Source organism: Meleagris gallopavo, chromosome 6 (assembly GCF_905368555.1).
Source record: "Meleagris gallopavo chromosome 6, MGAL_WU_HG_1.1, whole genome shotgun sequence".
In the NCBI taxonomy this organism is placed as follows: Eukaryota; Metazoa; Chordata; class Aves; order Galliformes; family Phasianidae; genus Meleagris; species Meleagris gallopavo.
In genome coordinates, this window is record NC_139409.1 from 39940524 (window position 1) to 39961869 (window position 21346).

Genomic DNA, 21346 nt, shown 5'->3' on the forward strand with positions numbered 1-21346 from the left:
AAGGTACCAAGTTGGTACCCTCTCACATCCTTTTAAGTATAACCAAAAGGGTCTAAGGAGACACTTTGTTCTGTAAGTGGCAACAGAAAGGCACTTCTGAAAATAAAACTTCAATGAAAGTGATGTATTGGGTAAAGTGGCAAAATATTCTTTTTAGAACTTCACTGTTTTTTCTCCTACAACTACAGGAGTTTTAACAGAGCTATTTTTTTTCCAGTTGTATTGCTGCTTACTTGGTGAGCTATACGTAGCAAAAAATGACTCTTCTCTTCAGAACTCATTTCAGAAGATGCTCTGCACCTTCCAGCTCAGAAATTTAGTTTGATGTCTTCTGCTCAGCATCAACAGAATCAAGCATTGTGCTTGTTTCAGATTTACTTCAGTGCTTTACGTGTCTGTGTCAGCCCCTCACTGAATGGGAAGTGTGCTTGTGGCTGGGTCCAGCTGCAGGGCTGATAGGGACCTGACACCACAGCTCAAGAATTGCTGCTCTCACAGCAGAGCTGTTATTGCTGTTTTCATTTGCAGGTAACACTCAGCTGGCGTTGCAGATCATCAAGAGAAATCAGCTTCTCCCTTCAGTGAAAACGCTCTCAGACATGCGGAAGAAGCCCGTTTTCCAGCCAGTCCATTCGCTCCAGCCCATTCAGATGCCGACTTTCACCGCTGTGCAGAGGAAGTGAGGGTCTGTTGAGCTGCTGCCCTTCCTGGGAGGGCTGGGGATTTTGTATATTTTTTTAACCTCAGACATCTGCATACCCGGATTGCTGGAGTGTGTTCCTTTATGTAAATTTTTAATAAAACACTTAAATGTCTCCAGTCCTGTCGTCTTGTTGGTAAAGGTTATTTTATAATGGAACAGAGGTTGTGTCCGTTTGAAACATGAATGGCCTTTAATGGGGCAAGTGGTGTAGTTAACTAAGTGTGTAATCTCTGCTGTTTGAAGGGATAAGATGGGAGGGCAGTAAAGGTGAGGGAAATACTGTTTATCTGAAGTTATGCTGACACAGCAGTTATGCAGTATGGGTGCAGTGCATTTTCATCTAGAGGGAACGCTTACGGGTATGGCTATGACAGAGACTGAGCACAATGGGGAATTTGTACTGAGTCCTGCAAGCAGTGTGCCTCTATTTTGATTTCTGTCTTCTGATTTCTTTTTTCCTGCTGTTTCTGCTCAGACCAACATATTATAGTTGATAGTAACGAGGATTATTCATTCATTTATTGTGAACACGGGTGAAGAGCTGAGGCGCCTCCAACCTTAGGCCTTAACCCAGAGGGAAGTGAACCAGGGCTCGGCATGGCTATGTGTAGCTATTTCCCCTGCCCCCCCTCTGCCCAGTTTGTGCTGTTTCAGCTGTTCTGAGAAACCCTGGGAGAGCCAGGATCCCACCTTATCTATCTCCCGGTGTGCTGTGCTCGCTGCTGGCACTGCACTTTGCCTCTGGCCCCCTCGGGGCACACACACCAGCAGGGAAGGTCACAGAGCCGTGCGCCTGCTGGGGAGGGGGAGCCTGAAAGTCCTGCTCAAAGGAATGTGCGTGTGAGCTGGCTGCAGTTGGGTACCGCGTGTCCTACGTTTGCCCCCAAGATGTTGAATGGGAAAGCCACAGCTGCTAGAAATTGCACTGTGCAAGTCTGTTAAACAAGGTGCAGCGTGGCTACATGCATCTCTCCCTTCATGTGGGGTAAAGGCTGAAGCAGTGCAGTAGCCCGCTTTGGCACAGCCTCTCCCTTTGGGGAAAGGGCAGCCCTTGGTCTTCCTCAGCCTGTCAGAGTGCTGGATCAACGGGTATGTCGGTTGGTGTAGGAGTGGCACCAACACTGTCCCCAGGTAGGGAGGAGCAGTCCGGGTGTATCAGTATCACGTTTCTATAATAAGGGAGCCCCACTGCCGATGCATGGTTCGTGTCAAAGTAGATTGACCGATTCAGTACAAAAAGGTCCGAGCCGCTTGCTGTGTGGTCCCACGTCCTGAATGGAGAGGATTCTTCCCGGCCCTTCCCAGCCCCCCAAGGAATGCGGCGCATTCACATGCAAAACCGCAGCGCGACGCCCGCAGGCACGCAGCGCTGCCCCGGCTGGGGGTGCGGCCCGCGTCCCCCCTGCCCGCACGGAGCTCTCATCGCAGCGCCGTTCAGCCGCGCGGCGGGACAATGGCTGCGCCTCTGCCCTCGGGGCTGCACCGCCCGGAGCGGCCGCGGGATGCTGCTGCTGCCGTGCTGAGGCCTCCGCACCACGAGGTCAGGGCCGGGGGCGGCTCCCAGCCGAGGGGCAGCGCTGGGTTGGACGTGAACTGCGGCCAGAGCGAGTGACTGCGCCCAGTACGGCCCATATGGGCTCCCGTCACCACCGCAGGAGAGGACGCTGCATCGTGACTTACGCCTCTCCCCAGCACCTCGCATTCCTCCTCCCCTTGCAGAGCTGTGCCTTCAAGTTCAGGTTTTCAGTAGTATTCAGTAGTATCGCAACAGCATCACCAGCTGCATACAGGCAGGCTCACAGCCAGGAGAGGGTTTAATTTTTTTTGTTCCCCCTTTTGCATCCTGGCAGAAAAGAAGTCCTTACTGGTTAATACAGAAAAACACACACACAGATTTGCCATGAAAAAACAAACAAACAAAAAAAACTCCTCACATTTATTTGATTAAACAAAAATAAAATAAACTGCATAGGAACATTTTAAAGTCCAGAGAGACACTGACTTTGTTTTAAGGCTGCCAGTAGCTGATACATCATCTCCTTGCTACATCCTTCAGCCTTCCCTATGGACCACAGAGATACATTCAGAAGCCTCCATTAACACAGAAAGTTCTAACGTTTTGCTCACTTATCCTACGTAAAAGTTTGCACATAACCTGTCACGCTTTCCTTCCCGCAGTACTCAACACCCCACATCTCAAACGTCGCCTTTTGTCCAAGCAGAAATGCGATGCCCTGTTTGGAGCACAGAGGTTCTTGTCACAGCCTGTTTCATTATCCATTAGATATAAAAGCTCTGAGCAGCTCATTAAAAGCTGGGCACTGTCTGTCCTGCTGAGACATTTGTATTATTATGAGGAGAGAAGCATGATTAATCACTAAAGTAGAAGGAAAACAACTGCAGCAGAACAGGAAACTACAAACCCAATTGTCTCAAGATGCTCGACATCCAAGGGCTGACAAAACCATTCCGGATCTTGATACAAGCCTGCATCGAGGCAACATGTTACACACCGGTAATGAACTTTTCTAAGTTGGGGCCGTACTCTGCAGCCAATTAGAGGAGGAGAGAAAATGCGATTTGTCACACACGAGCCTGAAGTGAGTGACCATCTTGTTGCGGGCTTCCCATTTCCACCCAACTAAGGCAGGCGGCACGTGACAGGTGATGTGCAGCACAACAGCTCACATACAGTAGAACCCCCCACCGACGCCGCTGACTAACCACACCTTACAACCTAGGTAAAAACTTTTCAGTCGTTTTAGAAAAGAAACTAAAAACAAAACCCAGAAACAGACATCTCTCCCTCGGAAGGAAAAACTACTACGCTGTCTGAAGAGGACTCTACAAACCTATAAAAGGACTCTTTTTTTTAATCTAGTCTGGTAGCTCAAAAGGAAGTTACTCAACTACGGCACTACACAGACACTTAACATTCAGTCAGAAAGGCTCTATGAAAAGAGCTTAAAAAATTATCGACCTGAGTTTGTAAGTTGATACAATCATTAATAGAAGGTCTAAGACCATGCAGGTACACAAAGCATTTTTAGAACCATTATTGGTTAAACAATGATGGAAAAGATGCCACTCTGGCTTGTCAACCCGTAAGATCACTTAGAGACATCAATGTACGTTTTCCACCATAACATTTACCAAACCCAACACAGCTCATCAATATTAGGGAGTTTCTGTACCCGCTTCCATCAACCCCACATGTGAGCGGGGGAAGAAAAGAGATCTTCCAATACAGTGATCTGAAAATGTGCTTCTGCAACTTCACTCCACAGGTAAAGCAAGGGGAATGCTGCATGTCACTATTAAAGTTGCGTAAAAACCCAACATTCTGGTTCTCAACTGCCTCTCCTGACAATATCTGAACTTAAATCGCCCTCCAGGAATAGGAACTTGGTTGCTTTGTCATGGTGGAAAAAATCCCATTGTGTCAAGAAAGCTACTACTATAATCACCAAGTCTAACACAAATCAGTATCATATTCCCTTCAAGCATTTGGTATCGCATTGCATTTGCAGCAATTGTAACATCAGTCTTTCCAAACAGGAACGGGACAACTTGGAGGTGTGCACAAGAGTTTTCTCTTGTAGAGAGAAGACCTAAAGGTCTTAAAGACGTAAGAACACTGCAAATGGACAAGGAGTATGTCAGCCAGTAGTGTCATAATACTGAACAAAGTCTACATCTCCGTACTTAGTAGTAAAAACGGAACAAACTCAAGTGTTTCAGGTATCTCAGTCCTGTTTGCCAGAATACACAAACCTTTGGTTTCATTTACGGATTCTCTACCAAGGGCAGCTTATTATTTCCATGGCAGGTAGAAAAACGCCACCAGAAGCAAGAAGTCTTCATATTGTATGCACTATCTGTTTCGATTAAATGCCTGTCCAAAAGGCAGGATGAATCCTTTGCCAAGGCTGATTTCTCAGCTATTTCTCAAACCTGTCTGATGCTAAACTGAGGTAGATGATTAACTTCTGCAAAGTGAGGTAGAACTTCAAGAAAAAAATAGTGGCATCTCTCGTTGTGCATTTTGTACCACATCAGACTGGGTTTCAAACTCCCAAGAACTTGAAAACCAAAAGGTACAATATTTGTCTAACACAAGTACCAGTGTTCATTTTTATACAGTTCCAAACTGTGTCTAAATATCTCTATTTTTAAATACCTCTTACCTTTTGGCACCGTTTGGCTTACACTCCTTAAAAAAAAAAACAAAAACAAAAACAAAACACTTTGGCACAATTTCTTTTAAACCGGAAATAAAGCAAATTTTATGATCAAAGATATGGCCTGATAAGGCTATCAATCTGCACTCTTCAGAAATGATTTTGGTTTCACTGTAACAAAACAGACTGGGCCCATTTTCCTGCAATTCCAAGGGAACACTACACCCAAGCGCCTTGCTCTTTCTTCCCTCACCTTACTTATGTCTGGCCCCAATACACATCAGTTTTTCAGGCATTGTCCTCCTTTGCTCGCTTTCTTTATAGTTACGGGCTTCCTTTAAGCTACTTAAAAGGTACTAGGCAAAAGGAGTGAGTTATCTGAAGGACCTGCATTATCAAGTATTGTATCTGCTTTAGCTCGGTGCTGAAGTTCCTGCTTAACTGCCAAGGAACAAGATTGCTTCACAGGCTGACCCTGGAGCAGCCATACTGACTGCTGATAACATTGTCAAGCAAGTTTACTGAGAGCCACCGGTTTAACCTGGCAAGGTGGGAATTTCTTTGGGAGTTCTAATCAACAGGTCTGTTACCCACATCTCTCATTCGCCAATGCTAGAGCTAAGAGAAAGAGGCACAAGCTCACCTCGGCCTTCTCCACGCCACCTCTGCTGGTTCAGAAGATTACTCTGAACACTTTGGCTTGTTTGGTTTGCAATGCAGCATCAAAGCCTTGCTTTCTTTTTTTCTCCCCATACACTTTCACCATTTATGTTCTGATACTGGGGCATCAATCTTAGAACGCGCAGCCCAAGAACACTCACAGAAAAAAAAGCAAGGTTTGAATCTCATTAATTATATATTACTTTTTAAAAGCTCCTATGGGGCATCTGCTGTTAGCACTGAACTTGTATATTATTGTTGCTTATTTTCATTGCATATAAAACACTCCATTTTATAAGCTACACTACTGCTTTTCAATGAGACCGAGTGTGCTTAGCACTATGACAAAGATCTGGAATTATTCTGGGTAGCTAAACAGTAGCGTTTTTAAAACAAAAAAGCTCCCCGACATGTGAGGCCTAATGATTTTGTCTGTAAGCAAACCCACTGATTAAGCAGACAGCAACTAAAGAAGTTGAAGTCGCTCCTCTTCCTGAGGGAGCTGGACTGGTGGTTTGTGCAATGGCTCCGTACAAAAGAGCAGAGGGCAACTTCTACATCACCTTCTACACAGTGCAGGCTGGAGAGAGGCAAGGATGTTTCTCTGTTCAACACAAGGGTGAACACACACACATAGCCTTTTTTACTTTTTTTCTTAATGCCTGGAAAACAATTCCCTTCTCCCAGCCCCAGAGAAGGGGGGAATCCAACAAGTATTAAAGCACAAGAGCATTTCTAGAATGCTCTAATCACTGACAGCCAGTCAGGTCAAGATATTAACAGAGCTGGCATTTTCATTAAGACGTGACAGGATTAAAGCAAGAACACTGCAAACTAAATATTAAAGCTTTTTAAACCAATTTTCTTTGGTATCTAGATGTTGCAGGGTATTCATTTTCACAGCCCAAACTTCAAATAATTCTCGGACTGAATAATACAAAATAAACAGGGCCATCTGCCACAAATGTTGGCCACCCCCAAGGAGGGAGGCATGGACACAAGCAGAACTTGAAGCTGAAGGTAAATTGGGTTTCTCTCATACCCATATGTTGAGTGGCCACACAAGTTTAATGACAGACATCTGTATAAAAGATTATCCTTTTGAAGACTATTTTTAAACCATGCTATCCTAAGATTAAGCCCAGCTGAAACGCACTGCTTTGAAGAGTTTGCTTCCTCGAGGCTTTGGCTGAAAGGCAGCACAGTTACTTCATTTAATTTAGGTGTTTTTCCTTATCCTTTTAAAAGAGGTTTTGCCATCTCATTGAATTGGTCTGTTTCCTTCTGGTCCTTTTAGTTTAAGCCTCCTTTAAGTGAAGGACGTCTGTACGCAATACATCAGGATTTCTACAAAACCCAGAAAGTCAAACACTCCTTGGAGGGGAAAAGCAGCAATAAGGAAAGTGCACCTTGTGATTTCTCACAAATTTGTAAAGAACTTTTCAATCTCAGGACACTTTTGAGCATGGCAGCTGGCAGCGGGATGAACCCTTTCCGCCAAGGATGGTTAAGGCCCTTCAGACTTTGATAGTGACCATGCTTATGTATCAAGAGATCTTCTCTTGCAAGCAGTAAATGTAGATCCCAAAGCATTTCCGAAGCAAAGACTGGATAATCCTTCCATCAATGAGTGACAAAAAAGCCCCTTTCCCAACTTTAACCATTGCCACTAAATGCCTTATCCAGAGGGTAAAGCAACAATTCTAGAAACCATATCTGCACTAACAGCCAAATGGGAACTGGAACAAAAAAGAATAAGACTAAATCTTCCGAGGGACTCAAAGTCCTTAGTACGTTAGAAAGGTCTCTAATCTCCCAGAAAGTTTCTGCTTCTCAAAAAAAGCAATTTTTACATCCCTGAAAGGGCTCATTTCCCCCCGCCTCCAAGCTTGTAAGGATCATATTCAGTTATTTTACACAGAATTCTTTGGTACTGCCCTGGAAAAAAAAAGAAAAAAGAAAAAAAGAAGCAAATTTTCATCTTGATGCAGTTTGCCTTAGGCTGGAACTCGTAGCTTTTCACTTTGATCTGTAGCAAGAACTACACGGAGCCACAGGCTGACCCCACCCTAACAACTACAGCAGAGCTTCTGGACTTCTCCAGTCCAGCTCTTTGGGGAAGCCAGAAGATGAAAAAAAGTTGCATTTATCACGGTTAAAGTTATTGCAATCCTCTAAACACAAGAGACTTAAATTCTCCAAAACTCACCCTGAATCTCCAAAGCTGTGCTTATTTCTTAATTTTGGAAAAAGGTACCACTTCTGTTCTAACAAATCCACTGAACTTCTTGTTTTTCTTAAAGACTCTCTATGGGGAGAAAGAAAAAAACCTCACCATTTCACAAGAACATAAACCAAGGCTTGATTTTTCCTTGTTTCAATGCCCCCTGTAACCTCTGTTACCCAGATTAGGCGCACATACTGATAAAAGAAACTTTTTTTTTTTTTTAACTAATTTAGCTTTCAGGTGAAAGGAGTAAAAAACAAAAACAAAAACAAAAACAACAAACCTCAAGATGTTAAACTAAAGAAAGCATTGCTTTTTTGTTTAATCTTTATGATAACTGTACTAAGCCACTAAAATGAACAATTTGGTTTCAACTCAAAAATAATTGTGCATTTTCATCAGCTTCTCTTTGTGCTGTTGGATTACTGTGTTTCAGAAAAAAATACACAGAAATGCCAAAAAGATGCAAACTCACTCTTCCTGGCGAGTGAATCCCACTCACTTCCACAAAACGTTCAAAAGTCTTCTGGGAACAAAACGCTGTGCTCACCAGTAAATCAAACACACTGAGGTATAAAAAGGAGAACAGGAAAAAGTTCTCTGCTGCAGCAGCAATTCAAAAAAAAAAGAAGAAAAAAAAAAATCCCCCCCTCCCATGTCCCCACCCACAGAAATGCAGAATGGTCAAGAACACAAGTTCTCTACAGATATCTACTATCATTTTCTCCATTAAAAAAAGTGATATAGAGCCTTTTTGGCTTAGCCTACAGAATTCACCACACAAACCACCTAATGTGCACAGCAACACATGTTTGTGCATGAAACCCCATCAGGGGAGAGGTAAAATTTTCTGAACTGCGAGTGTGTTAGGATGGGGAGGGGGGAGAGAAACCGGGGAGGGAAGGGAGGACAATGAGGTAGATAGAATTTAACTTTACAGGCTCACTCCCTGCAGAAAAGATAAGTACATTCATCTGTAAAAAAATTAAAGATGAGGTAGGTTTGAATCAACGTTGTATTTTTTTCATTTTCTCTTAGAAGAATTTCCCTGAGACAGTTTCTTCCAAATTCAAACGCAGATTAGAAGACGAGAATTCGATTGTTTCCAAAGTCGACCACAACAATCATGCCATCAGGGGTGACAGCTATACCTGAAGGACGGTCCATCTGACCAAAGCCGCTTCCCTGAGTGCCGAACTTGCATAAAAAGCTACCATTGGACTCGAATATCTGCACCCGGTGGTTCCTGGAGTCGGCCACGATGATGCGCCCCTCTTGATCCACCGCCACTCCCTGCGGGCGCAGGAACTGCCCGTTCCCACTCCCCTCCGAGCCCAGGAAGCGTGCTGACTGGCAATCTGCATGGATGACCAGAAGGCGATGGTTGTTGAAGTCTGTCACTACCAAGTGGCCCTCGTGATTGAAAGTCACACCTCTGGGGGAATCAAAGTGCTTCCAGAGTGCCCCTTCAAAGCCATACTTATTAAGAAACACACCATCGGGCCCGAACAACTGAACGCGATGGTTCCTTGTGTCGGAGACCAGGATTTTGCCCTCTGCGTTGACGGCCACGTCCCACGGGTAATTGAATTGCCCATTCTTTGTTCCTTTCTCCCCAAACTTCAGAATGAACTGCCCCTCAAACGTGAAAATCTGGATGCGATGATTGTCCTTGTCAGCCACGACGATCCGGCGTGAGACGTCACAGGCCACACCGGCGGGACGATCAAACTGGCCGGGCCGGGAACCCAGAGTGCCAAACTTGTGATGGAAAGTCCCACATGGTTTGAACACCTGGATACGGTTATTGCTGCGGTCAGCCACGATGATGTAGCCTTCTTTATCTACACTAACCCCCCAGGGGCGGCAGAGTTTCCCATCGCTGTCTCCTTCACTGCCAAATGAGAGCCCGGGTAGCCCGATACCTATGTAGCTGCGCCCGGATTTCACCACAACTTTGAAGGGGCTGTTCTCAATGTGTTGGTTGCACATCATCACGGACACCAGATGCTCTCCCTCTAGTTGCGGACGGTAGCTGACCAGGTAGGTTCCGTTCTGCTGATCACTGACATCTGCCCCGAACAGATTTCCATCTGGGCCCATTACCACTGCAGAGATCATGTCACCTCCTGAAAGGCGAGGCTCACCGTCGTGGTCGTAGCCTATAACTGTGAAAGAGGCCACTTTGCCCTGCAGTGCACGCTTGAGGCCTTCCCCAGTGGCTTTGGTCAGAGGAGCAAAAGCCCCACTACTAACAAAGCCCATTGACTTAATGGCCATATACAATGCCTGGTCAGGGGGTGTGAACATGATCCTGTCATCCTCCTGGGGCTGCAGAAGGCCTCTCACATTCTTGAGCTCCTGCACCTGAGCCAGCATGCGGTCCCGGGCCAGAAGAATATCTATGGTACGACCTTCCTCCAGGACCTGCTGAACAGCACTAATTGTGTTGTCCAGCTTATTTAGGTTCTGGCGTAACTTTTCAACTTGCAAGTAGAGCGACTTAGCCTTGACTTGACGAATCTTTTCCACCTGGGAGAGGATGAGGGGTGGGGAAAAAAGCATACATCAGAAAAGACAACCCTTAGAATCATAGAATTACCATGGTTGGAAAAGACCTACAAGATCATCCAGTCTAACCATCCACCAATCACGAGCAGTTATCACTTAACATCAAAACACATCCCAACATCGCTTTTACATAAGTGGTCATATATCTGTTGCAGCATGCTGACACAAGACATGATAAGACCAAGAACTGTCAGACAAGTCTTTAGAAACCCTGATGCAGGGGAGCAAAAACAAGGAAAAACAATTATCTATCCAAATTCAGAAGATTATTTTCTCCAGTCTTCAGTTAAAAATCACACATTCATGCTCCATGGAACTGCTGTATCAGTATAACATTTGAAAAGAAGATTTGCTTCTTTAGTAGCTAATAATGACTATCTTCCTTAAAAGCTGTTCTGCCTTCTAGTTGCAGAGTACTTGACAGATTGTCAGAAGGTATGTCTTATTTAATGACTCTGGAGAGGAAAGAAGTAACTGCGAACTCCCAGCCAAGGCTGCTCTAAAAAGAGAACTGAGACCAATTTCAGAAGGCAGGCTGTTATCACATAACTCTTAGCCTCCTAAGAGTTGGCATCAGCTAATGGATATGGGCTCTCCTCACTCCCTTGCTTGTCCGAAGTGCTTCCGTGTGATTGGATAATACCAGACATCTGGAATTTTTAGGGTCCAATTGCTTTAATATTTTCCTACAAATACCAGCAGCCACACTGAACTACTGCTTTAAAATAAAATGCTATATAATGCTACTTCAAAGGACACAGATAGCAGCTGCCAGTCCCTTCTTGGGCAACTGTAGATCAAGCAAAAACGGTTGGTTTTGTTTGTTTGCTTTCAGGTTTTGTTTGTTTTGCATTTGTTCGTTTGTGTTTACATGACCGTGTTTGTCTTTAATTGTGAAAAATCACTCAGGATCCTTTGGCAAATACACCTAGCTTGCAAAATTAATGAAACGTAATTGTTTTATTGTTGGAAAAACGTATTTCCTCATGTCTGAATGCTTGCTTGGCTGCAGAACAATATCTCTAGTGTATTTCACTGAGGGACAGAATCACAGAATCACGGAATTGTAGGGGTTGGAAGGGACCTCTAGAGATCATCGAGACCAACCCCCCTGCCAAAGCAGGTTCCCTACACCAGGTCGCACAGGTAAACAGGACAACTCACTGTCTGAAGAGTCCTTGGTTAAACACTGACTAGCTAACAGATGTATAAGAATGTAATTTCATATATATATGAAATGTATAAAAATATGCATTTTTTAAAAAGGCTGCTTCTGAAAAAAAAATAGAGATGCTTCTTTCAATATCCCGTTAAGATCACCTGTTTCCAAAAGATTACCAATCACAGGTACTTTCTGGATGCTAGTGAGCTTTGTTACCCAAAATAATACACTAGCACTCTTCATACACTACCTTAATATATACTCAATTGCCTTACTTTTGTTAGAATGATTTCTCACACCTCCAAAGCGTATACTAACAAGAACTATTTTTACTTCTTAAAATATTTTATAACCCAAAAAGAACTTGTTCTCAGGCATTCCTTAAAAGTATATATTCAATCTCTTGAGATACAAACAACTTAAGAATAGCTCTTACTTCTCCTGTACTATATATGATACTTCAAAAGAAAAGGTTGTTGAGCTACTTAGGGAAGGCTTAGAGTGGAAAGTGAACTCATTTCCCTCAATGTGAGTACCTCAGAAAAGCATCCTTAGAAGTATAGAAACTACAAAGTTAACTTTTGTAAAAACGTCAGTACTAAGAAAACAACATAAATACAAACCTCTCCTTCAGAAGATTAATCTCACTTAACTAGTGTAGTTCCATGAAATAACTTTACCAGTATAATGGTCATTTTGCTGGCAACACATACACCAGAAAATTACCATTTCAACAGGATAGGAGGCAGGAGAGAAGTAATTTATATCAGGATGGCACTATCTCTTGACATCTTGACCTCAGTACTTGAGATGTGATGCACTGCTGCTGAGCCAGCAGGGGGAGTGCCCACCTTACTTGTGTGGCTGAGCTTGCCTAAGGACACAGTATTTCCTACAAAAAAAAAAAAGCTTTTTCATAAGGCTAAGAAATCCTTCAAAATAAAACCAACTAGAGGCAGAACACAGCAACCTGCTCCCTAGAAAACAATGAGTTCACCATAAATGGTAGTGTTTCTGCTTAGTGTACAAGTTCAAGAGTGTTTCCAATATCAAATGTACAAAGCACAAGTGTTAGGTACGTACCTTCCAGAGCAGCTCACACTCTCGCTCTTCCAAGGCCTTCTTATGCCTAGTAGTCACTGCTTTGACTTCAGACTGTACCACCTTCGCCTTCATCTCAACTTGCTCTGCCACAGCCTGGGCCTGTTCAATACTCAACTGGAGAGAAAAATAATACACTTAGGGCTCAACCAAATCTGTAAGAGCTTACTCACATTTAACTGCACCTTTAGGAAAAGGCACAAAGTAACACTTCTTCGATTCTACTAGGCCTTCACCCATTTCATACAGCAGAGCCCGAATATCGGCTTGATTATATACATATATATAAGCAAATCTGCTGTACAGAGCTTGTGACTTCATTGTACCATGCACCAGTACAAGGGATTAAAGGACAGCTTCTGGGAGCATGAAAATCTCCTGCACTTTCCAATTACTGCAGGGTGTCACAGCTCTGCCACAATAAATCTGCTGTTGTTCAGCAGGCATTTCCTGTATAGAAGTTGTCCTCTGAGAAGCCAGTATTTTAGGAACAATGTTGAGAAGTAGCATTCCTTTTTCTAGTCAAGCACTACACAATTTTTTCCACCACTAATCCTTTCTAAAAAAGGCACCATTCAACACTCTCATTCCAGCTTCATCCTTCCAGTGTTTGTGAATGAAATAGGTAACTAACTAACATGCTTGGGAAACTGGAGACAAGAGCTGTGTTCAGGAAACCATCTGATTCAGTTATCCATTACCAATCCAGTAGCATCTACTGTGGCTCCTGCTGTTGGCAGGTGCAGTTGTCCATTTTCAGCTTGCACCTATGCACTCATGTGGCTATCCAGGAGCTAAAAGACTAACAAGATACTCTCCATTCTATTATGGATTTCACCAGAGCCTTGTGTTGCCAAAAATGAAGAAATGACTTTGCAGTATATCTTGCCAACTTCAGGACTGAAACCAATACTCCACCATAGTAAAATTTAAGTAATGACAGTGTGCTCACTTGATGCGATTGAGAGCCACAACAAATGGAAACCTTGCAAATCAAGCTTCCATTTGGCAAACAGGTATGTTTTCATGATTAAATGCAATGCAGTCCAGCAGACATCTGTCACTAGCTACAGTTACCAGCCCATTTCAGAACACCCTGTTCTTCTCTATAAATCTACTCAAAAAAGCAACACACGAACACAAACACATTAGCAGAAGAGGACTACAGCATGCAACGTTATCTGTACTCTCAGACTGCAAAGTATTTAATGAGGACTATTAAACGAGCAAGTCTTGTTTAATTTAGGCATTTTATACAAACCGAAAGAGTTTGCTGAAGCCTCAAGATAGTTACACCTACTGAGTCATACATTTTATATGCTTCAGCCACTTCTGAGTAAAAAGTGAAGAGCGAAATTGTACCAAACTCCTTGTGTCCTTCAGGACATCTCTGCAAGCTTTCTTGTAGTTGCTTCATGTTTCTGCAGGAAACTCAGAGTAGTTATCTTGCTACAGTGGTTCTGACACGGCAACTGATGCTATAACACAAAGTAACGAGGAGCTGACTGTAAGAGCCAGAAGTAGCAAGGAAGTCTAAAATTTAGGTTTTGTTTCTGGATACCTGGGCTGACTATGGAGGGACCCAAAGCAGGACTTGTCAATTTCAATTTTCATCAGTTTTTCAGATGTCCCATCTTCTAATGGACATTAAGAACTCGCACTCTGACTTAACAGAAAACCTTAATAGTTTCATCTTGGCTGAATTATAATGTGCCTATGAAATATTTAAGTGTACTTTTCTAGATACAACACTACTTGTTTTCACTAGTGCCAGTTTTTTTTTTAAATGAAAGGTATGGTCAGAAGAGTGCAACACTCAAGGAGAAAGACAGACTACAAACAAATATGGAGTCACTGTAAAGATGCTGGTATCATTGCGTGGTTTCTGCAGATTGCTACCCAAATTAAACAAGTACATCCACAATTACATCCACACAGCAAAGTTAATGGAAAAAGGCCAACTTAAGTCTCAAAGAGAAGAGCCTGCTAATCCAAACGCAGAGGCAGAACGTTAGAATTACCTATTTGAACACTGCTGTACAACACAGCCCTGTGTGGAATCACCAAGAAAATAAAGGCTGTTTAGCTATAAGTGTATCGCAGAGCATCAATGTTAAGCTTACCTAACTGCTTAAAAAAAGGTCCTTCCACAGATAATGGATAAAGAACTTTAAATACCTACCTACCCTACCTCTGCATGGAAGATTTAAACCTTAAACACTGAGGAATTTAAGAGCAAGTTTATCCTTCTTAAAGGATATCTACGGGGGGCAGGGGAAAGACCTTTGAGAAGCATATTCTCTGGCAAACCCTCACGAGACTTTAGAAGTAAATTAAATGAACTAATGAATGAACTTTCTGCATCTCAGGTTAGCCCTCTTCCACCACATTCTGAAAGGTGTTCTGTCCATAAGCATTGTTTGTTTTTGGTTCCTTGATAATAAGGATAATACATGATAGAGGGCTGGTTTCTCAGGATTCTTCCAATTACTTGCTACAGTGCAAGGTGAAACAACTCAGCCACAACAGCCAGTTTTCTGCATCATAAAAGCTTCCTACTGTTCCTCTACTAGAGAAATTAACTGCAAACCTTACACAAAGTATAATTACAGTATGAATATTAGGATTAATCAGCTTAATTACAATATTAGTGTGGCCATAGCACAGATCACAGTAGCTAGGTCAATTTAAATGGTCAGACCTCAAACTGGAAACAAACTAAAGTATTCTCACTTCTTGTGGTTAAAGAATTTGACATAGGGAGGGCTACAGGAGAGATTAGCTCACATCAGACAAACAAAATCACTTTCTCAATTTTGCCTAAAGTTTAAGGTAAAGCAGTAGTTGGACAGTGTCACGTGTAAAAATACATCTTCCATGATAACTATCTGCTTATATATTAAACTGAGGAATTTATTAAAGCAAGGCACAAACCAGAAATACCTGAGGAAACAAATACCCACAGGACAGCTCCCACTGAAGGGCATCCTTCAGTGCTCAAGACAACCGAGCATTTACTTTGCTGGAGAAAAATTACTTAGCTACCTCCCTCCCTTTCTAGCAAGAAGGGTGTTCAAGGTCCACCTCATCTGCATCATACCAGCTCCCCTCACAATTTCTATGAGAAAAGAGGTACTGCCTTAACGGATGACCCTCCTTATTGGCAAAGTTTGAGCCTTTGATGCTGGAAGATAAGTCTCTTCTTCCATATTCAGCTAATGACCAGATACCACTGCAAGCTTCCACATTTCACATAAAGCACTGCCAAATACCTCATGCAGATATAGGCTCAGATCAAAACAGTTTTATTAAAAAAGACAACTGACCTACACAAATCAAATTGTATTTTAACACTTCCACCTGCAAATTAACCCCAAATGGTAGGAAGCACTCCTTGCTTTACTGTTATGCAAGTGCATTAGATTACATACACATACATACATATATACAATTACACATGTATAGATGTATTTTAAGAACATGACATTTCAAAGAAGCCATCTATCTTTCATCATAACAGATTTACGTTCAGTTTGTGGCCCACTCCTTGGAAAAAAATTTATAAGAAGACAGCTAAGTGTGTACTTTCCTAAGGTACAAACAAGCCAGCAGTACAATCTGTCAGTATCAAAAGGGAACATTTCTGTCTCACTCCACCTCATTAACTTCAGCTTTCAGATCCTTGTGTGAATCACTTCAAGCCACTGAAAATGTGAGAAAAGTATCTGAGCAAAGCTTTCTAATGAGATAAGACTGCTCAGAAAGAGGTCCAACAAGCAATAAAATGGGGTGTTTCTGTTCCATTCCTGGGCACGATCGGTCTCTTTAAGATCGCAATGAGCCAGCCTAGGGAGTTGACTCGGCCAAAAAAGCAATTCCACTGAGAGGCTGTCTCTTTAGCTGGATCAGTTCACCACTCAGTTACACAAATGCAAGTTCTTAAGTTAGGGATAGGCTTAGAAATGCACGATTCAGGTCAAGACCAGAGCAGTACTGGTGAAGAGAAGCTCTCCACTGCTGTAGAATCAAGAAGATTGGCCAACAAGCCTCATGTTGCCAGGCTTACTACTTGTTTTAGAGGAGTTCCAAATCCCTTGAGGAGGGAGGTTTTTACTTTTCAGCATTTTGAGTCACTGAAGCCTCATCTGGTGTGTCACCCCTGAAACTGAAATGTACCTTAACGTATGGCAATCGTCATAGCCTGAAAAAAAGGCTTTCTTCCAAAGCCACAGGAGGAGTTTAAATAAACATTTATTCCTAAAAGCCTTCAACTTTGGTTAACCAGATATTCTCCAGCCAGTTGACTTATGGCTTGATTTCCTCTCTCCCGCAAGGCCCTTCAGAGCTCACCTCTTTCCCTTTACTCTGAACTACCTCTCCTCATTTATCCCCAAGTTTTCACATCAGGGGTATCTCTTTCCTAGCCTATTTTAAGAAGATACTAGAACAGCAGTATGAATCAGTTGCATGGAGAAGTGTTTCTGCACCATACTACTTTTCAATCATCTCCTTAGAGCTGAAGTCTATGTTCCTCATATTGCAGCTTGTATAGGAATTTGATTCTCTAGACTGCTTCCAAGCTTTAAAAAAAGTATTCAAGTCAATTTCTTTTATTTTAGTCTAATTTCCTCAGAGTTTGTCCCAAATGCATGCTGATATGCTGTCTCCTTCCTGGGATAAACATGCAGCTTTACAGCCATGTTGTCCCAGCACAAGCTCTTCTATACAAAAATTCCCTTGTGTAGCAAGTTCACTGCATCAACCTTCGACTCAAGTGCCTCAGTTTTAAAACCTGCTTTTCTTCTAGCTGTTGCTGATGACATTGAGGCAGTAGCTGCCCTGAGCTGCAGTATTCTCCATCTCCACATATGCAAACAGATTACTAACTCCTTAGCTTCATCACAGATCAGCTCGCTCACCAGCTTTTTTCTGTAGAGTGGTCTAGATTAAAAGGCCTCGATGAAAGTCAGTTCTTGAACAGCCTCATTCATTTTACAGATTTTTTTCTCACTAACTGCCCAATTGCACTTCCTCTTAAAGTGGGTGGGCAGTAGCTGAACCAGGGCAGAACTGGACGAACTAAACTCAAGAGCTATTTGCTTAAATTATATAAGCAATGCCAGGCCACCCACCTTTTACCTGCCCATCAGTAGTCAACTCACCACAAGAGCAGGAGCCTCCAAAAGAAAAGCCAGAGAACAAGAAAGATAAAAGAGCAAAGTAGACCAGGAGCAAGCAGGGATGAAAGCGTGCACGCAGTACTAGCAGAGTGATGCTCAATATTATTCTTTTGGTATCTACTCCAAGAGACAGTCACTATTTAGATGATTCATCCATACCAGTTAAATGATTAAGAGCCCTAAAGGCCAAAAGCAATAATTTAATTACTAACAGACAAACCCTTGTTTAGGGCAGCCTAGAGAAATTCAAAACACTGCACTACTGAGGTTCTCTAGACTAGAATAATCCCTTCATTCTTGCTCATTCTTGGGACATGTTAGATGTTTCTGAATGTTTCTGATAATGCTGAAGAGCCTTATAATTTTATTTAGAACAAATCTGGGAAGTTAAGTTTTGCAGGGTTTGGAGTTAACATGATGTTTTAAAATGGCCATCCAGCTCCAAAACTTTGGTGCTTAATGTTCTGACATATGTAACAACCTCATAAGCCAAAGGGGGCTATCTAAAACAGTTAATATCTACACCATCACAATACTTTTTTCCTTCCCTGGGTGCAAAGACTCAGGAGGGGTAAAATTAGCTGCTCCTTTCAGACTGAACAAGCTCACCTAAAAAAGGGTTATAACTGTCATTTATTCTCACTTATTAGGGAGGCACAAAGTTGTCACATCACAGAGAGGGATTCTCCAAAACAACCAGCCTCTGAGACTCACTCTACACTTTGAAACATGCCTGGAGTACAAAGAAATTCTGTAGCACTGCAGGAAAACAACTAGCAGATATTGCTGTTGACTATGATCACTCCTTTGGAGGATGAGATTTAAAAGATTTAACAAGAAAATTTAAAAGATCCAACTCAAAATAGTCATCTATTAAAAGAAGCAATGATGAGGGGACAGCTCTTATGTAGCACACAATTGAGAGAAAAACACATCTAATTGAGAAAGCTTACTTCTGCCAGTGTTTAACAAAAAAAAAAAAAAAAAAAAAAAAAAAAAAAAAAAAAAAAAAAAAAAAGTCTTGTTGGTTAAGTCTAACATAGAAGTATTAACTATCCAGCTCAGAGCATTTGAAGCTGACAAAACTAGGTAGTCGTAGTGCAAAATCGCTTCGTACTATGCCTTCCCGGTCCAAAGGCTCTTTATTAAAGGAAAACTACTGCTAATACCGTAATAGTTACTACTAGATACTACTCAAGTTAACACACAAGTTAACTAACTACCAACATATACTTGCAAATTCATTTCCTATGCAGATTTTCCTTCTACCGGTTGAAGCACTGTGTTACCTTCCTTCCAGACCTCACTTAGCATTTGTATGTGCACTGCAAAGTAGCTGAGGTAGGATGCAATAGGCAGCTATGGTGTGCACCTGTGTGGGCAGAGCAATCCTTGTATGGAGGTAACTCTGATCCCCCACACAGGCAGATTAAAGTTCCACACCAATCCAAACAGATAATTAGCGTTTTATATGCGGTGGCAACGCTGAAGACACAACCAGACCTATAAGTAGTTACAGTGTAGATGCTGTACAGACATAAGAGACATCTTAGAAGTTTCAGCTGTAAAAACAGAAACATGCTTGGCACTGCCGTACAAGATCAGAACTTTGCTCAAAACGCCTCATGTTCAAGTGCATTTGGACATAGCTTCATATATATTATGATTTACATGACAGGACTATGCTGCAGGAATGCAAAATTCCTAACAGCACTTCGTTTTCAGCTATACAGCCACTTCTGTCAGATCTGGGAGAACAGAAGGGGTGAGAAAGCTGACAGAAGCAGCAGAGAGCTTTTTGCCTGACAACCTGCCCTGTACCAGACAAGCTGTGAGGGAATAGAAAAAAAAAATGGAATACTTGAGTTGGGAGTATCTTACCTGAATAGCCTGTCGTCCTTGCTGAGCATCTGCCAGGAGCTGGATGGTAAGAGTCCTGGAGTCCTGGAGGGCATCTTGGAGGTAGATAAAGCTGTGACCCACATGTCTCCCCATGGTACATTCACGACATATGGGGACAGAGCAGGTATCACAGTAGAAATGCAGTACCTGGAAGAGAAAAACCTGTATCACCATCTGATGAAGAACTGAAGAGGGAAAAAGAAATGCAAGGTTGGCAAACAACAAAAACAAACAAGAGATAATGAGAAAAAGAAGAGGCTGGAGGCAGTAGCCACGGGCAAAGACTTCACAATAGTTTCTCCTCAGAGGAAAAGCAAACCCTCTTTCTTAGTAAGCTTCAAATTGTATTCTGAAAGTTGGATGGAAGTGTCATTGTTTTCTTTGAAATACAATACTAGGAAGAGTGTCCACATCAGCTCCTCTTAAGAACGGAAGCCATCTGCCAACACTTACGGACTGGAGATGTCATGTATGCTAAATTTCAGATGAAGACTTTTCCTGCATTCACCAGATACATTCTCTGAAGTGGGTCGTTTAATAGTGACTGTGCTGGAGAACAAGAGCATCCCCATCCCCCAAGAATAGAAAACCATTATGCATGCTGAGAACCATCCTGTTTCCTCAAAACACGTAAACCCTCTATGCTTACTCAGAGCAGCACAGCACCGGGCAGAACTCCTTTCTGTCGACTCCCAACCGCAAAGAGAAAAAAAAAAACCTTTGCTCTGCCACAGTGTTTCTATTCTGGTAATATCTGGAGACACTTGATATGGAGAGCAAGACAAGACAGTAGCATATCCATCAGTCTTTCAGTTTTACCGAGAACTCTGGGTAACAACCAAAGCCCATTCTACTCACAAAGCACTTAAAAAGTATTTCCAACTCACAATGGAAGTCTTACACAAGACATTAGCCTAGAAAGCTGGATCCATTCATCAGCCACAACTGTTTCCATTCCACCCAGTAGAGGGAAGCAGCACACAAAAGTAGTATTTTCCACACATTTGTGCTTTCTCAGAAGAAAACAGATCAGCTGTTTTGTTTTCAAAGATGCAAGCAAAGGAGTACAAAACCGCTAAACAAGAAACTCCACATTCAGTCTCACTCCTAGCAACATACACTATATTTTTTAGAGCAATGTTAGAAAAATCTAGCTTACCACGGAAGAGTCAGGAAACCACCACAAAACCCTGTCTGCCATTGTGGAGTACAAATAATTTTTCCGTCACTAGCTATTTAAATTCTACCTCAGAGAAAGCAGCAAGAGCAGAACAAAGGCTGGGCAAGTATTTGATATGCCTGTCTCCTCACAGCTGTCACCCAACCAGTCCTGACTCCAGCTAAATATGTATATATATTGTGATATGGTGCATGGCATCCCCACTTCCCTTCTGCAAAAGAACAGGGGAGAGGGAGGACAGGTGATTCCCTCAGATTTCCTGCATTGCATGAAGTGCTATTTTAAGTTCTCCTGTAAGCGCAACAGCTGAAGTGGCGTATGGATTAATTTCTCAAAGGAACATGTGTGTTTGTGCATGTTAAATTTTCTTCACAGTTAAGTTTTGCTGTAGGGAAATGGAAAAAATTGTTTTGCGTCTGTTCAAATTCTAACCCCTCAAGCAGTATCCTCAGATCCTCAGTCTTCTTTAAGGATGTAGG

At 42.4% G+C, this 21346-nt stretch overlaps 2 protein-coding genes across 3 annotated transcripts in view; one reads left to right on the top strand and one right to left on the bottom strand.

Moving 5' to 3' along the window:
• The window catches only part of CNOT10 (CCR4-NOT transcription complex subunit 10), a 30492-nt gene extending 29673 nt beyond the window's left edge, over positions 1-819 (top strand). The window contains exon 19 of the mRNA XM_085226406.1: positions 529-819. Within this exon, the coding sequence (XP_085082532.1) occupies positions 529-683 (155 nt within the window). The 3' untranslated portion in view covers positions 684-819. The remainder of the gene's footprint in view (positions 1-528) is intronic.
• A 1778-nt stretch (positions 820-2597) lies between these two features.
• TRIM71 (tripartite motif containing 71) overlaps positions 2598-21346 on the bottom strand; it is a 57531-nt gene continuing 38782 nt past the window's right edge. For both annotated transcript variants that reach the window (XM_085226402.1, XM_085226403.1), the window contains exons 3-5: positions 19667-19834; positions 12588-12722; positions 2598-10303 (exon numbers count right to left, since the gene is read on the bottom strand). In XM_085226402.1, coding sequence (XP_085082528.1) covers positions 8852-10303; positions 12588-12722; positions 19667-19834 — 1755 coding nt within the window. In that variant the 3' untranslated portion in view covers positions 2598-8851. The remainder of the gene's footprint in view (positions 10304-12587; positions 12723-19666; positions 19835-21346) is intronic.